The 18,282-nt window shown below is 42.1% G+C and overlaps 1 protein-coding gene across 2 annotated transcripts in view; it reads left to right on the top strand.

Annotated features, from left to right (window-relative positions):
- The window catches only part of znf704 (zinc finger protein 704), a 46,207-nt gene extending 38,371 nt beyond the window's left edge, over positions 1–7,836 (top strand). For both annotated transcript variants that reach the window (XM_061255840.1, XM_061255839.1), the window contains exons 5-9: positions 1,063–1,163; positions 2,589–2,850; positions 3,340–3,447; positions 5,910–6,007; positions 6,498–7,836. In XM_061255840.1, the coding sequence (XP_061111824.1) occupies positions 1,063–1,163; positions 2,589–2,850; positions 3,340–3,447; positions 5,910–6,007; positions 6,498–6,609 (681 nt within the window). In that variant the 3' untranslated portion in view covers positions 6,610–7,836. The remainder of the gene's footprint in view (positions 1–1,062; positions 1,164–2,588; positions 2,851–3,339; positions 3,448–5,909; positions 6,008–6,497) is intronic.
- The last annotated feature ends 10,446 nt before the right edge of the window (positions 7,837–18,282 follow it).

Genomic DNA, 18,282 nt, shown 5'->3' with positions numbered 1-18,282 from the left:
AGTACAAAAGAATGACAGTGGTGGGTAAGCAATGTAAGTACATTAGAATGTGAGTGTGTAAGAAAGAAAAGTAAAATAGATTGAGAGTGAGTGGGTGTAAGTTTGATAGTAGGTACAGCAAGGGGTCGCAACGATTGCTATTGTTTGCCACACGTTTCTGTAACATTTCTGCCTGGAGTCAGCCTCCTGCTGCTCCCATCCTGAAGGAGGGACAGATGGGTTTTTTGTGGTTGGTAGATGTTCCTCTCTGGTTAATATGTTTGGCATGGTGTTCGCCATGTTCTCAGTGCATTCGCAGTCCAAAAAAAAGCACAGGGAGAGCAACATTGTGTTGTCACTGTATCGTGGGCTGAGAATTAGAAGGTTCTAACTGACATTTTTGACAAAAACTACTTAGTGTCATAAATGAGTTGTTTACAGGGCACTAGATATATATGTGAATTTTTATACAAAATACTGTTTAAAAGTATATAAAAGGCTGTATCTGTTGAGCCCATTGACTTTGGAATCTTTGAAGCTCAATAGTTCAAAACAACTCAGAATACAGATACTTCTAATTCTCAGCTCATGGTATCTTAAATAACTAGAATTTAAAATACTGTAATATTAATGATACGGTGTACAAAGAAAACCATGGGACAATATATACTACAAGAGGTTAAGCATTCGAGCAGTTGAATCCATCTCCTTGGTGGTATGGTGTTTGCTTACCGTATATAAAAAAAAAACATTTTGTAAGTTGCTTTGGCATCTGCTAAATGGTTAAACTGTTAACTGTAAAATTCTGAAGCTCAGCAATTCATTGTATTGCATTCATTTAGCAGATGTTCTCTTATCCAAAGCATTAATGTGGGTGGGTTGTGTGTAGAATGTGACTGCCCTTAAAAGACATCAGTGTCTCTCCACTAAATCGTCTGGGACACCTTACCCAGGAGGAGTGGTTGATGTCTGAGGGCCAAATGGCCGCGGATGGGTGGTTTGTGATGGCATGTTTGTCCCAGGTGTGAGTGTGTAACGCACCGGTGTGTGACCGTGCGCTCTGTTGCTCTGTGCTTGTGGCAGAACTCCATGAAGGTGATGTTTAAGTGTCTGTGGAAGAACTGCGGGAAGGTCCTCAGCACAGCTGCAGGGATCCAGAGGCACATCCGCACTGTTCATCTGGGGTAAGAGAACACAAACACACACATGCATACACGCACACACGTACATACATACACACGCAAACACAAATACATGCACATTCACTCGCACACATATACACACACACATGCATACACGCACACACGTACATACATACACACGCAAACACAAATACATGCACATTCACTCGCACACATATACACACATACACGCACACACGTACATACATACACACGCAAACACAAATACATGCACATTCACTCGCACACATATACACACACACATACATACACGCACACACGTACATACACACGCAAACACAAATACATGCACATTCACTCGCACACATATACACACACACACATGCATACACGTACACATGTACATACATACACACGCAAACACAAATACATGCACATTCACTCGCACACATATACACACACACATACATACACGCACACACGTACATACATACACACGCAAACACAAATACATGCACATTCACTCGCACACATATACACACACACACATACATACACGCACACACGTACATACATACACACACGAACACAAATACATGCACATTCACTCGCACACATATACACACACACATACATACACACACACACGCAAGCACACGCAGATACACACCCGCAGTGACACCTGTCCCAGTAGATTAAATGGCATACCAAGGCTCTTGGCTTGTCTGACTGCTTATTATATTCCTAGTACAGAGATAAGGGATACGTTTTCCTTATCGTGTAACATATTTGTCAAGATGTGTGATTTAATATTTACTAGATTTACATCATTTTGTCATTTTCTCCAAAGCATACAGAGAGAACAGTGCATGGCCAGTGATGACCTACAGTAATGAACTGCAATCTCAAAGACTTAAATTCAATCATACATCCTTCCTACAGTAACTCAATAAAACTGTACTTCAGTGTTCAGTTTTTCTTGTAAACATGTCCTATGTGGTGGCTCTGAGGTAGACAGGAGAAAAACATTTTTCAGTTTTTTTTCTTATTCCAAATTTCAAAATAAGGCCAGGCAGTTTAATTCCCATAATGCCGTCTGCCTACATAATTTGTACTAATGTGGGTCTCATGTGCTGTTTCTGGCTCTTATTGTTCTAATCATTGCTGCTGCAAAACAAAATAACACCAGTGCCCTGTTGCTTTCAGTCACTGGGCACTGTATGACATTTATTTTCACAAAGCGAACCCTGTCTTTTATTTCATTACACTACTTAAGTAAATGCCAGAATGAGACCAAATGGATAAAAGCCCTTTAGCCATTATCTCTACCTTCTTTTTTCCCCCTCCCTCCTCCCTTCCTCTCCATGTTTTCTTTTCCTGATATCCCATCTCCTCCCCCTGTTAAATTTTTCCCTTTCTTGCTTTGCTCCTGCCAATCTCCTGCCCCCGTCCCGCCCCCTCCGGCAGGCGTAACTGTGACTCTGAGTGCAGCGATGGCGAGGAGGACTTCTACTACACGGAGATCAAGCTGAACACCGACTCCGTGGCGGACGGCCTCAGCAGCCTGTCGCCTGTGTCCCCGTCTGTGCTGTCCCCCCCGCCGCCGGTGACCTCCGACCCCAGGCACCCCGACGCCAACGGCAACGGAAAGGCCGACAGCAACACCACGCCCCTCAGCCGCTCCGCCCCCAGCACGCTCTACCTCGTCCACACTGACCATGCCTACCAGGTAACGTCCCGTCAGCAGCCCTGACCCCTGACATGGCCCGTGTCTCGAAGCCAATCGTGACTGTTCTGCGAAGTACTAAAAAGGAAAGAGTCGGTACAATGTATACGCATCTGTGAGTTATTAACTCAAAAGAAGTAACTTTTCAAGCCTAATGGCTCTTCGTCAGAGTTAAACAGGTAAGAATCGCACCCTTAGATTTAATATACAGTGTGTGGACTCCTTTTGACTTTTTAGCTTTTGTGTGTGTAGTTTCTGTATTTCACTGTTCAGGTTATGAAATGTGAGATGAAGATCACTGGTCTTTCTTCATCCTACAGTTTGACACTGGAGGAGCAGACTAGATTGTTTGTCATCCTGCTGCTTTGAATTTGATGGATAAAAATCTTGGTCTGAGTCTGAGTGCTAAGACTGCTGTCAGTCCTGCGTGTGCATGTCTACAGTGTGTGTGTGGTGTGTGTGTTGTGCGTAAACTCCTCCTGCTGTCTGCAGGCGACCGCCCCCGTCACCATCCCCAGCTCCACCAACTTCACCCCCAGCAACTGCAGCAGCGTCAGCATCTCCTGGCAGTCCCCCCCTGTCACCTTCACTGGTGCCTCTGTGAGTACACTCTCATACACTCTCACACTCTCACACTCTCTCTCGTACACTCTCATACATCTCACACTCTCTCTCATACACTCTCACACTCTCATACACTCTCATACACTCTCACACTCGCTCTCATACACTCTCATACACTCTCACACTCGCTCTCATACACTCTCACTCTCATACACTCTAATATACTCTCACACTCTCACACTCTCATACACTCTCACACTCGCTCTCATACACTCTCATACACTCTCACACTCACTCTCATACACTCTAATATACTCTCACACTCTCACACTCTCATACACTCTCATACACTCTCACACTCGCTCTCATACACTCTCACTCTCATACACTCTAATATACTCTCACACTCTCACACTCTCATACACTCTCACACTCGCTCTCATACACTCTCATACACTCTCACACTCGCTCTCATACACTCTCACTCTCATACACTCTCATACACTCTCACACTCTCATACACTCTCATACACTCTCACACTCTCACACTCTCTCACTCTCTTACTCTCTCACTCGCTCTCATACACTCTCACACTCACACTCACTCTCACACACTCACACACACACACACACACACACACGCGCACGCATGCACGCACACACCATGAAGATATATGTCTGGAGACAGTGTCCAATTATGCTGATACAGTATGGAACACATTTGTTGACTAAATGGCTTTAAGTCATCAAGCGTCCAAGGTATCAAATGAGCCTCAAACCAGTAGATGCAGTAGATACAAAAAAAAATGTTTCTCCTGAATATTTCTTCCATTGAGTTCAACAGGAAAATTTGTTAGGAGAAACAATTATTTTTGTATTTACTGCATATCTGGCAGCAGTGTGGTGGTTTGAGGCACGTTTGATACCTTGGACCCTTGATGACTTAAAGCTATTTAGACAGCAAATGTGTAATTGACAGGTTTATCGTCTTCTTCATCACTACCACCTTAACCAGCGCCATATATAAGCTCAAAAATAAAGAGCAAAGTAAATATATGAAGCTATTCTCATTATTTATTAATGTTGGCCTATTTATTTTTCATATGTGCTGTGTCTTCATCATCAACAGCAGTGCCATCAGGCAAAGCCAGAAATACTACAACTAAGGACATTTTTAATAACAGTAGTAGGAGCAATGTAGCAATGTCGTCAAAATAATAATATCAGCATAATAGCATCTTGATCTAAGAGCAATATACCATCTTTATTTAATTTACATTTATCGTTCCGATTCATCACCTCGAACAATGGGCTCAAGAACGATTTTGCAGGAAAAATTATTATTAGTAATATTGACAGTAATAATTTAAAAGTAACAATATCATCAAAGCATGGGCTATGATATTGAAGGTTATACAGTACAGTAATCCCCGGTCTCCTGGGCTGAGACACGATTCTGTGCAGGGAACTCTCTCAGCTCAGTCCAGCGTAGCCAGTTGAGTCTATCACAGCCTCATACTCTTTTATGCGTAGCTGTGCTAGTGTAGCAGGGGCGTGCAGAGTGACCATACGGACCAGATTGAAATTAAATCAATCCTTGATCTTCTTCTGTGGGGCCCTGGAAATTTTAGAGTTCAGAAGTATGGTCCAAGGGTAAATTTGTAGTTTTGAATGGACTTCAATGGGGAAATTAGATTTTTGGCACTGGAGACTTACAAAACTGCAATACCACGAGTAACCACTGGAACTTGCGAGGCACCCACCCTGGCCCCCTGTCACACACACTGATACATATGCACACATTCAGCTTCACACACCAATGGCACCACCACTGGGACACATACCTTCAACCCGCCCCCATCAACCGAATTGACATGTACTCTTTCCTTCTTCGATATCTTGCAACTCCATTGCAGCTGTAGGTATACATTTGTGTGTCCATGTGTGTCTCTGTTATTGTGTCTACCATTATCGGTATGTGACTGATATCAATTTTACTGTTCATGTAAAAAACAAGCCATTCGCTTCACCACCGATGGTTTTGTTCACATGTGTTCAGTTTGGTTGGCTTGCTTCAATCCTCTTATGTCTACCAACTTTAATTCGCCATGTAAAGGTTATATTGGTCATTTCTATTTGATGTTAGCGTTAGGGTTAGCGTATTTTTATTCATATTATTATTATTGATTATGATTTTTCCTTCTCAGCCCAACACATACAATACTGAAAATAAGGTAGACAAAGATTGTTGAACTCGCGCTGCTTTCATTTAAAACATTTTCCCTGCTTTACCAAAACCGTGCATAACCGAACCGAACCGTAACACCGAAAACGGGAACCGAACCTTGTGTTTTCTGAACCGTTGCACCCCTAGTGACAGCACATACAGTGTGTGGACTCTTCCGTTTTACTTGTGTGTTTCTGTGTATGACTGTACTGTTTGTGTGTCTCGGTGGTGTATCTGCGAGTTGACTGTGGTTGTGTTTGATTCACTGCAGGCCTCTCCAACTCACGGTAAGACCCAGAGTTTCGGGGAGCAGCGTCCGCAGTCCATCGCCGTGCTCTCCTCACCCCCTAGAGCGTCTGGCTCGCTCAGGTACCACTCTTTTGACCTTTCAATTGGCTGAAGGTGCTTTATCATTGAGCCCACATGGAAAAATTGCTCTTTATAGTTAGCTTTGTAGTGTGAACATATGCAGGTGAACTGTCTGCTTGAGACAAATGTATTGTTTTGTCTCTAGGTGTGAAGGTAACTTCAGTATGACTTGAAAGCATTTATTAGTTATCTATAATTTATCTACTTGTACATAAATATATTATTTGGAATCTTAGCTATTGGTAACAATTTATTTTTACAAGGCCTTCCCGCTGGTTGAGTAGCGGTAGCTTGCTGCAGACAGTTCTGGCATGTGCCCTTGTGAAGTGGCGGGACGTCACAGCAATGGAATGAGCCTACGGTTGAAATGTGTTTTCAAAAACCGGGGGAGGAAACATTTTTTTAAAAGCAAGCGTAGAGCAGTAATTTGTTTTAAATAAAAGACGAAGTGCCATAACATTTGTTCCTGTTTGCGGGCCCGGCGCGGCAGGAAGTCCCGCGGAGAGGGGAAGAAGTGCCGCAAGGTGTACGGCATGGAGAACCGGGACATGTGGTGCACAGCCTGCCGCTGGAAGAAGGCCTGCCAGAGGTTTGTGGACTGAGACCCGGGGCTTCCCTTCAGCCGCAGTGCGCCGCCAAAAACCTGCCCACTACCCACCGCCCCGACCCGCCGACACCCCCGTTGCCCGTCACCCCTTTCCTGGGCTGGGGTGGAACTTCCTGAGGCTTCCCCGTGGACCGAGAGCTGCTACCCCCCTCTTAGTGCAACCGGCCACGGGGGAGCTACGCGCGGCTCTGGAGCCGCTAACCGCTAACTGCATTTTTATATTCCTTTTGTCCTCTATTTACTTCTTTTTCAAGCTCTGGAAGCGTAAAACTTGTTTGTCCAGTAGGAGGGAATCAGCAGTGAAGCTAAACTTTCCATTTTGTATGGAGAATACCTTTCTTTTTTTAGCTTTGGAAAGGTGTGGAGAAAAAAAGGACAAGAAAATCATTGTTTTCCGGAGGATAATTCTTGGTATTTTATTCCTCTCTGGTTGACTTCGCTCCTTGTCCATCCTGTAGACTGCTAATGGGGGCTCCCCTCTTAGACTGCAGGCCCCACTGACCACCCCCAGGGAATGTAACAAGATGTTTGGATTTCAGTTAGAAGAGCACCCCCTAATGGAGACAGGCTGATGCAAAAAAAAGACAAAAAAGACCAAGAAAAAGCCTAAAATTGACCAGCAAATATTCCTCGTCTCTGTCACGTTTCCAGCTAGCAACTGCTCTCGCACACACATGTACACATAAACAAAAAAGGTTTTATGCCTGTCTTCTGATAACATTTTTTTTTTCAGGAATAAGTTAGTAGAAAGCAAAACCAGCACCTACATTTATACAAAACTGTTTTTCTGTGCTCTCCAGTTTATATATACCAATATATACTCGCAACCAAAAAATTGTGTCGAAACCCACATACCTACACTTTTCCTCTTGTTATTGTTGAGTGGTGCGTTTTTGTCACAGTAACTGTTTCAAACTGAAATATTGTGGAAAATTAAGACGCAAAGCAAACTTTCTGGCAATAAGAAGGTCATCCATAAAAAAGACTTTTTTTGCCACAAGAGGTTGAACGTCCTTTGTGTCGATCCAGTAGGGATAGGAGACGTGTTTTTGCCCTCTACACAAACAAAACAGGAGTCTTCAACTGAAATTCTATTTTTCAGTTCTAATACTGTTCTTTAAAAACAACATAACAGTTTGAAATTGAGGAGTACGTCTATACAGAAGATGCATAACAGCTTAATATCTGTACACGAAGAGCTTAATACCTGTACTATAAAGAGAACCCCCTGCCCCTCTGTGATTCTACTTGTATTATTTTGTAATATAGACTTCAAAATAAGCTATCCTATTCAATGCAAGAAATATCACAGGTCTCGAGTGCTTAACTAAGAAACTGTTGAACTGTGCACACCCTTGAGGCTTAGTGAATCTGTGATGCTTTTATAAAAGAACTTTATGAGAGGAGCCATAACTTTTTTCCAGTACTGATAAGCTTGACAGCAATTGGTATTAAAATAATAATAGAAAACATTAGGAATTTATGTATGCTTTGTGAAAGCATGTAAAATCGGCGATTTATTGTGAGGTCGAGTACGCCCCACTGACCTCGCGAGCACTTACTCCACCGCGTCCGCCTGGCTTGTCTTACTCTGCGACAGGACAGCCAGATTGGAAAAGGAAAGGTCTGGGAAACTGTTAGGGCTTCAGTCACCCCCTGCTCTCTGTGAGGTGTGTTTTAAAGGCCACTGCACTAAAATGGCTCATTCTGGCTATACTCTATGTTTCAGTCTGGCATATGGTCCAGAGAAATGTTGGTGTGGAAAGGACCATGCCATTGTAACGTTGCTGTGAACCTGTGAACCTACTGAGGTCAGGTGATGCAACTGGTCATTCAGATTATGTACAAATTTAGGTTGTTGAAGTTTGGGTGCAGTTTGGACATTCGTCATTCGTCTGAAATTCTGTCAATAGATGAAAGCTGGGCAGCGGCAGTTTATATATTCTGCTCATGGCAGTTTTCCAGAGTCCCAGAAGCTGTTCTGCTATTCTTTGAACTAATTTTCTATCATTTACTTTAAGCAGTAAGACATTTCTGAAGATGTGTTGCCCTGGTTAATTAAAAATTTTAAGGTTTCCCCAAACTGTTCCAACGTGTTCTGCCTGAAAAAGCATAGCTCACAGAGCCAGAGAGGGAGACTGTTGCTCTAGCCTGCAATATGAAAATGTCATTCACCTTTTAAAAACACACACAAATATACACTCACTCAGCACTTTATTAGGTATTTATTTCCTTATTTTTTTGACATATTGGTCTTCGGCTGGTGTAGCTTATACACTTAAAAGATTTGACGCGTTGTGTGTTCAGAGATGCTCTTCTGCATACCACTGTTGTAATATGTGGTTATTTGCAGCTTGTCAGCTTTGACCAGTCTGGCCATTCTCCTCTGACCTCTCTAATTAACAAGGCATTTTGCCCACAGAACTGCTGCTGTTTTTTGCAAAATTCTCTGCAAACTCTAGAGACTGTTGTGCATGTTTCTGAGATACTCAAACCACCCTGTCTGGTGCCAACAATCATTCCACGGTCAAAGTCACTTAGATCACAGTTCTTCCCCATTCTGACATTTGGTCTGAAAAACAGCTGAACCTCTTGACCATGTCTGCATGTTTTTACCCATTTAGTTGCTGCCACATGATTGGCTGATTAAATATTTGCATTAACAAGCTGGTGTACAGGCCTACCTGATAAAGTGCTCACTGAGTGTATATATGTTACATATACTTTCAAGTAAAAGTTAGATTTATCCACTCCTGATTATTCATGTTTATTATCCTTTTTCTGATGTTGTTTTGTTTTACCTAAATGGCAAAGCTACATTCCTGAAATAACTAAAAATTGGTATTATACCATGTGAGCTCATTTGAAAGCAACATGCCCATAAATGAGCCTGAATGAGAAATATTTGCTCTTGTCACGGTCTTGGGAAAAATGTGAGTTTACACCCCAGATGTTGTAATGGAGCTGCCTTTTCGGTGACCTTTGTTTGACCTAGTGAGTGCAGCTGCTTTTCCTACGCGTCTATCTGTAAAGGAGTCCTATAAGCTAATCAATTTTTATTTGATATTATGAACAAAATTACTGCCGTAGAAACTCCCACAGACCTCCTTTCAAAGAACCAATTCATTTAGGAAAGAGAGATAAGACAAAGCAATGAGAGGCATGCTAATGAAATAGCACGTACTAGCATATAGCGAGATTTTTATATTATTTGGTCTGAGACGATTAAAATTCACAGGAGAAAATCAGCGAAACTTTTTGCCAGGGAAGAAAATGTGAAGTTCCCTAGCAGCAGGCACACATAAAACATAAACAACTAAATTTTTTAGAAAACTCTTTCCTTTTTAGTGTATTAAGCCAATTAAAAGTGAAGTAAGGCCCTTTTCCCGCTGCTTTTCACTGTCCATCACCCCGGTGTCAAATCCAGTTGCATCTCAGAAGTCGATAATGGAAAGAGTGACAGGGCTTGACAGGGACGGGCTCTGTGTGATACAGTAATGAGAGAAGGACCGAGTTGTTTGGCTTCAGGTGTGACAGTTGCGTGTGGAGGAGGCCATTCCTATCAGATATGGCATGCAGGAGAGGTCCTGAGAAAATACTTTTGGTGGCATCTCTCTTTTCTACCCTAGAGCTATTTTAGAATGACAGACAGAGAAATGACACCGCTTGTGAAGTCTTGGGGGGGAAAAAATCCATAATTTTTGCAGATTCTTAATGACTTGATAGAACGTTACCACAGGCAAGAATTTGACTCAGAATATATTTGCGTTTAATTTTAATGAATTGTCAGGAAACTAACTGATGAGCTCTAAAAAAAAAAATCACTTGCACAGTCTTAATGGAAGAGTTATGGAGTTATACCCTTTACGCTTGTTGACAGTGACGTTTCACCAAGACCGAGATATTCTGGAAAATACTGTGATGCTGTGGCAATAGTGTGCCGCTTCTTTCTTAGGAGTTTGGGCCATCGGTGTGGTGAAGTCATTCTGGAATTGAGCTCTATTGCTCCACACACACTGACTGGACACACCCGTTCCTTACCGCGGTGTCCGAGCCACTGGAATGGGAAGGCTGGGATTTGGTGCTTTCCCAGGGAATTCCACTGTCCTTTTCTCTGAAAATGTGTTTAGAAGCATGCTTTACTTCAGTACATACAAATCTATATAGCTACACAGAATATACAGAAAGAGCTGTAAGATCTACGATTATTTTTTGTATTTTATGGCATCAGGAATGGACTGTTTGAGGGTATCAAAAAGGATTCATTATTCCTATGAAAATGGACTTTTCTTGTTCAGCTTGGCAATATGAGGATTCCTTGCTGTTACTAGCTAGCTGCGGAGTGGATCTGTCTAGAATGTGTCAGGCCATTTATAGTTTGCTTTTTTATTTTTTTAATACCCAGTATTTATAAATTTGGTTTTTGGTTGGATCATGTGACATAATCCATTAAACGTACTGAAGCATGGAGATGCTAGAATGAAACGGAATCGCAGGCCACATATTAACTGTTGTGTTTTTAACCAGACAGGAAAACATTTCATTCCCTTCATCAATGCGCACAATCAGGAAGCTGAAATGGAAAAGCAGCGTCAAGGAGCCTCGGTTTAAATGTGTAAACGTAACAAACCGATTTAAACATTTCTTTGCATTTTTACATTGAGAATGCATGCTTTGGTATTCATTGGAGACAGCCATTATTTTCTGCTGGCTGTTGTTTTTTCTTAAAACCACCTGCCAAGTGTTTGCCTGGCTGGACACGATAAACAAAGAAAGCACTTTTAAAAAGCCTGAAGCAAATCAAATAAGCAGACAATAGACATCTGACCAAGTTACAACCAATTTTCTTTCTTTTCTTTTTTTTACCGCAGAGCTAATTTGGTCCCAAACCTGCCGCGAATCACAGAACGAAGCACACATAAAAAGGAAAGGGCAGTTGATTTTTACGATGTTTTTTTATTTTATTTATTTGATGTATTTTTTCCAAGGGAAGGCAAAGCCAGATAGAAAAACACCTGAAGCGCCATGTCGCTGAGCATAGCATCGCGTTTTGATCATGGCTATAATCCTCCCCCTCTCTGCGAGACGCGGCGCGGCGGTGTGATGTGAGCCTGATTCGATCGGTGGTGTGTGTGCAGGCCTGCCGTGAGTTCCGTCTCGTCCCAGCGGGTGGCCGACACCAGTGGCTGTGCGTTCCCTCCATTGAGAACGGCCAGGCTTTTGTATGCATTTCAAATCGACAAACAATGGCGCCGGCAGGTGGCCATGGCGGAATAAACGTAAGAGGAGGTTGGAGGTAGAAGTAGGGTTGCCAGAGTTAGAGCTAGTACAAACCGGACATCATGCACAAGCGGACAAAGGCAACAGGGGGGGGGTCGACAAGGAGGGAAACAGAAACTAAACGGAAAGGAGTATGGAACTAGCGGTCAAATTTCAATCAACTCTTAAGACTTATATAGATTTATATTGTCCATTCAGGACCACAAAACCGTACATATAATTTGAAAACCAGACATTCAAAATCTGGCAGCCCTACGTGAAAGTGAGGGGTATAAAAAGTCAGTGGCTAAACAGGAACAAGCCACGGCAGTGTAGGTGGAATGTGTGAAATGACCAGCAGCAATTTGCTTATTTACCTAACAATTATTATTTATTTTTTTCTGAGGAGAGAATATATCGTGATCAACTGTTCAGATAGTTGCTTAATCAACCACCAGAATACAGTCTAAGTGGGTTCTGCTGTGAAGCTTATTCATGAAGCCCAAATAATCAAGTGGAAGTATGAAGTGCCTCCTAGGAGTTTGACATGAGCATTTAAGAGGAGTTCACAAAAGAAGCAGGGGTTTCCTTCTTTGGGAGGATTTCCATGGAGTATGGTGATGTGTTGGATCGACAGGGAGCGTCCCAAAAGTTCCTCCCAATAGCTGAACTTTTATGGGGTTTTATAGGAATTTGTCTGAAAGGAGGCTTCAGGAATGTACGGAGAAATATAGGAGTCTGTGCCTTGGTGATGTGTGACTGTGTTGTAACGCACAGGAACGTAAGAATGTCTCTGGTGTTGGTTGATCTGAGTTCTACATTTTTCTGTCGGTACCCAAGCGAAACTGGGCAGCCCTTTTTCATGCTTTGTGTACCCCTGAAAGGATCAGCCCTTTAGCGTCCTTGGACTGGGTTGTTTGAACCAATCAAAGGTGATGGAGTCTTTTCTCCCAACATTATCGGTTTTCAATTCTCACTACAATACTCTTGTTATTTTTGTTGTTTTCTTTCTGGGTTTCCCATTTTTAGATTACCCCTTCAAGTGAGATTCATAGACGTAGAGCACTTATGTACAAAGAACACAGCTATACAAATGTGCTATTGGAAACCTGAGCCAATACAGCGCATCATCTTTGGGAAACCAGGAATTCCTTCTTTTTTTTAAATTCCTTCTTTTTTGGAAAAACTAAGGGTTAAACGAGTGAGATCACCCATCAGATGCAGAGACCTTGAGGTATAATTCCACGGCAGAGGTATGAGTCATTCATCCATCCACTTCCCAAAAAAATACAAAAAGAAAATGGGCAATACAAAAATAACCTCTGTAGTGTCCAGGCTAATGCACAGCAATTCCTCTCTGTGTCCAAAAGTGGTAATTGGTTCGTGCCCCAGCTGCCCTTGAGTCAGTCTGCTTTTTTGAGATCGCTCTAGGACTGCAGTCGCTGAGATTTGGGCTTTCTTCACCTGGGATTTTGTTAGGCAGGTAAGCCTGCCTCCTGGCTGAAAGCTGCCCTCTTTGGATGTTACAGGGAGTGATGAAAAACAGAAGTCCCTGAAAATCTGTCCTTGGACAGTCATAGATATCAGATTTTTTTCCCAGAGCAGTTGGTTTATTTGGTTGGTTCAGTTGGTAGTTGGTTTAGCTGTCAGAATACGAAGAGAGTTTCACCAAATATTACCCCAAAAAATTGCCTACCCCAGCATTAACGAATGACTGGGGAAGTATCCATTTTGTAAAACGGGTAGGTACATTTGGTTCTTTTCTACAGGACACATAGAGGGTTTCACTCATTACTGTGAGCTGTAGCGATACTGATAACAGTCACAAATCTGCACGGAGGTAGTGTCTCAGCGATGGGTTATCTCACTCTTCTCAATTTAACGACCGTGTTAACCTCAAGAACTCAACAACTGTCGCACTGGATTTTTACACTTTTACTAATATCCTACAACTGAACTGTATTTTTCATACTGCATGTGCATGCAAAAAAATACCTAATTAATATATAAATGTGTATATTGTGATGTGATGTCCATTTAACAGGCAGAAGGCAGGCAATAATGAGAAGTGTTATTCTGGGGATGTGGAGAGGTGCAGTCAGTCTTGATAGTAACTGTGTTACCGTCCCTTTCCGTTGCACTCCGGTCCACTTTAGCAGAGGAAAGCACCCCCATGTTAAGTTGAAACTTACTGCAACCATTTTGTGCAAAAGGCTGAAACTGTTCCAGGGTCTATGTTTGTGTGGAAGAATCTCTCTCAACAGCTTGGCTCCTCCTCCCCTGGAGATGGTGCTGTCTGATTGGCTGGCTGTTCTCCTGCTTCACTGTCAGTTCTGGGCATTCAGCCAAGGGTTCTGCAGGCCTTCTCTCCGAAGAGACTGTTGATCTTTACGCTAACACAATACAGGAAGCATACGCCTTTTTATTTCGCGGCAAGGTTTTACGAAAGGAAACTTCCATTGGCTCAAACGTTACGGACAAAATTGCCTGCATTCTTCCTGAACTGGGACCCCACAGTGATGTTTTTATACATTTGATGCTTTCCTATTTTTGTGTCTTTTCCGTGTAAGAGGCAAGCAACTCTTAATAACATTCCTCACATTAAACAGTATATTGTACAACATTGAAGGAGCCACTAGGGAGGAATCGCTTTACACTACGGTATACTGTGTTCTAAAGGAAAACTCAGGATGTTTTGTCAATACAGGCGACCGATGGCAGGGAGGTGGAAAATGAGAATTTGAAGCCATAACTGACCGTGCTGTGCAGGGGTGCCCAACTCCTAGCCGTAGGACTCCAAACGCACAGTAACATGTTCAGTGTTAAATCAACTCTTACAGAGAACGTATGGTCCCATTTGGTTGAATTAACACTGTGGACATTTTACTGTGTGGATTCTCTGGGCGCTCTCTCGCTTCCAGCTAGGACCAGCTCAGTCAATGATTCGATTCACTCAGACCAACGACACGCGAATCTGTTTAAGTGCTAAATGAGGCGCTGAAAGAATCAATTTTGGGCACAGGAGTTGTGCACCCCCTAGTCAAGTAAAATGGTGTAGCGGGGATCTTAAGATATCAGGAAATTGCAGCTGTTAGGGTGGTCACTCCTCAAACACTGTCAGCTCCAGGCTCCAGTTTGCCTTCAGAAGCCTAGTCCACATTTAGTTATGCAGTGAAAACTTAAAAACCCCACCATGTCATGAAATAAGTTGTTTGGAGGGACCTTGAACATCTGCAGTCTCACAGACCTGTCTTACAACTCAACCTCAGTTTATCTCCATTTTCATTCCAGACTCCATATGTTTGAGTCACTCTCACACCACATCTCCACTTTACATTAAAGGGGATAGAGACAGGCAGCTTTTTTGTGTTAAACCTAGGATATAGATTAGGTTTCAGACATTACAAATCTGAGAGTAGCCCAGAGAAAGACACATTGAAAATAGTGCAACCAGACCAGCCCTCTATGAGAAAACCCCAGCGTTCCTACATCTTAATTTGTATTGATGTGAAGGAATGAAGCAGTCATAAAATGGTATAGCCGTGGTTAAGCCCAGGCAGCTTAAAGGTCACCTTATCCTAGTTTCTCCGCTAAAATGGCTCAGCCCTCTTCCTGTCTACATCTGTGACTCTCAATATCAAGCAGCAAGGTCATTTGCATGATGAAAAAATACACATCAGCTGGACTAAATCGTATAGCATGTTCGTGTGTCCTCCTTTATTGTAATTAAAGAAATCTAAGAAATTTAAGTCAACTGGACATGTAATGAGATGTAAAGCCTTGAGAATCTATGGGCTGGTTAGTAATGTTCGGCCTCTTGAACCTATGGATTAGTTCCAAGCTATAGTATTAATTTTATAGTTTACATAGGCGAGCGTTTTGAACTCCTGCAGTGAAAATGCAATGATTGTTCTCCAGTTAAATGATTTTAGGAGCAGGCCTGTAATGGGGTTGTGTCTGTTGAAAACAGTCTTTGTCATTGCAGTTAGTTGGCTTTCTATCCCAGAAGGGACACAGAGGGCTTCCATTCCTATAGAAGTGGCCACAGCTGCTTTACAGGATTATATTAGCTACACGCTAATCATTGGTACTCATGCTCATGTCATTCATTTCCATTGGATTATACCTCCAGTTAAATAATCCCAGTTCAATCATTCACATGTGCAGAATGTAAGTCACACACACACACACACAGAATACCTCAGTTTAGTACCAGTCTGTAATAGAGGAAGGTGCTCTTCATTCCATTAGACACACACAACCTCCACCAGGCAGACTGGGTCTGAGAAGCCCGAGGCTGCACTGACAGTGTTTGAGTCTGTGTTGTTTTTGGTGATTCAGGTTGTACTGCAATACATCACACGTCGTATACAGAAAGCACTTGCCACACGCAAGTGTCTCACACACCATCTCCCGATGCACCAATAAAGTTTGAAAATTTCTTCTTTTTTTTGTTCGGTTATTACTACTATTGTCATTTTATGCTTTAAAAATAAATGTTGGGTTTCTTTCTTGAAAGGATCAAAACCTGGTGACTGTTAACTCTTCATATGCTGGCTGTTCTAGTTTATCAGAGCGGTGTATATATATATAAACTGCCGTGGTGTCGTACAACGCTGACGTTGTCCTCCTGGTGCTTGTAAGTGCAGCTGTTGTCACTTCCTTTTTGTGTAAGACCTCTCGAGGCTTTTCTGTGTTAACTATGAGCTCCTGGAGATCAGTCACTGAAAATAAAGCCGTTTGGCAGTTTGTTTACTATGCCATGCGTGAGGCCTACTCCTTCCTTCTCTTTTACATCAAAACCAAAAAAATCTAAGTCAGTCTCAACAAGCATGTAAGTCTTATATTTAATAATAAAATTTGATTTCCATCAATTTTCTTTGCTATAAAAAAGAATATTGGCAATGAGGTGATTGACCAATCTTGAAATGTCATCTCACTTGTCAAGCAAACTTTACTGTATCTTAAAACAAGCTATTATTTTCTACTTCAGATAAAATAAATATAAAAATAAAGTCTTATTACAAGACCCTTAACGCTCGATAATATCTGATTCTTTGCAGTGTAACTTCCACAGAAAAAGGTAGTGAACCCTGGGCAAGTGTTTATTAGGTCTCACCAAATGGATGTCCACACACTTCTATTTGTTAAAGGTGAGTATTCTTCATTACTGCAACTTAGTGCATGCAAACTTGAATTTTGTGCTTTTCCACATTCAGTGGAGAAACCACACCAGTCTACTCTGTGTTCTTAGCATTGAAAATACAGCCTTTGTCATTGTTTATGTCCAAAATGTTTCTGGTTTTCCACTACAGTATAAGGATGTGGCTGAAGAAAAAATTATTTTGTTTACATAGACGACCTGGTGTCAAAGTTTGCGGTCGTAGTAAAAAGTGGTATGTCCAGTGCAAACCCAAAACCAGCAGTCCAGGTTCGTGGAGTGATTGGGATATTATCGCCTCATGAACATTATGGCCAGCTTTAGGGTTTTCCTGGCCCAAAACAAAAATGTTGTTGTGGCCCAAAGTGCTCAAACATAAATCACTAAATGACTTTTTTCGTGCAGCCTAGGGATTTTTTGTGGCCCTAAACAACTTCAGTTTATGCCAGAGGCTGGCTCTGATGAAGATCCTTCCCCATATCTGTCACTGAACTGTAACTCTTTTGAAGTCACGGTTAGCCTTGCGGTGAATTCCCAGACAAGTTTTGGTCTTTTGAGCATCTCAATTTGGGGGACAGCCTGATCTGTACCACTTCACATGTACTGACTTGACCGCGTCCAAAGGGATATTAAGTAACATTTTTACTGCACCTTTATACAACTTTATCCCAGACTTATTTTAGAAACTCTGGTCTTCATGGTTAGCTCTTCACTTGAAATTGACTGGACCTGAATAAAGGACCAAAAAAATACATTTTTTAAATAGTGACTATTTCTGCACACAGATATTGCATAGAAATTGAGTAAATTGCATGATTAGTGTTCAAATCTATTATTTATCGATATATAGCATTTCTTTTCCCAACTTGGAGATCAAAAATAATAATTCATGTGTTAAAGATGAAGCTCAGAGACCAGAAAATGTGAAATCTACAAGGCCATGGATAGTCTTGCAAGCCACTATCTCGAACAGGAACACCTCGGTGCCACTGGACAAAAGAACTAGGAGTGGGCAGCATGACTGTCCACACGCAATGGCAGCAGGACCAAACACACTTGCTTTGATTTCTGTGGTTTTGCTCATCTACGTGTCTGTTGAACACAGCCACTCCCATCCTCTTGTTCCTCATCAGTAACCACAACAGAGAAACAAGAGATCGCGATCAAATCCATCCCAGTAATTAAGTTTCGCTGCTCACGACTTGAGGCTTTTGTTGTCTATCGCCCTCTTGTGTCCCTGCACGGTAA

The sequence above is a fragment of the Conger conger genome, chromosome 9 (genome assembly GCF_963514075.1).
Source record: "Conger conger chromosome 9, fConCon1.1, whole genome shotgun sequence".
Lineage (NCBI taxonomy): Eukaryota > Metazoa > Chordata > Actinopteri > Anguilliformes > Congridae > Conger > Conger conger.
This window is presented reverse-complemented; position numbering and strand designations above follow the sequence as displayed.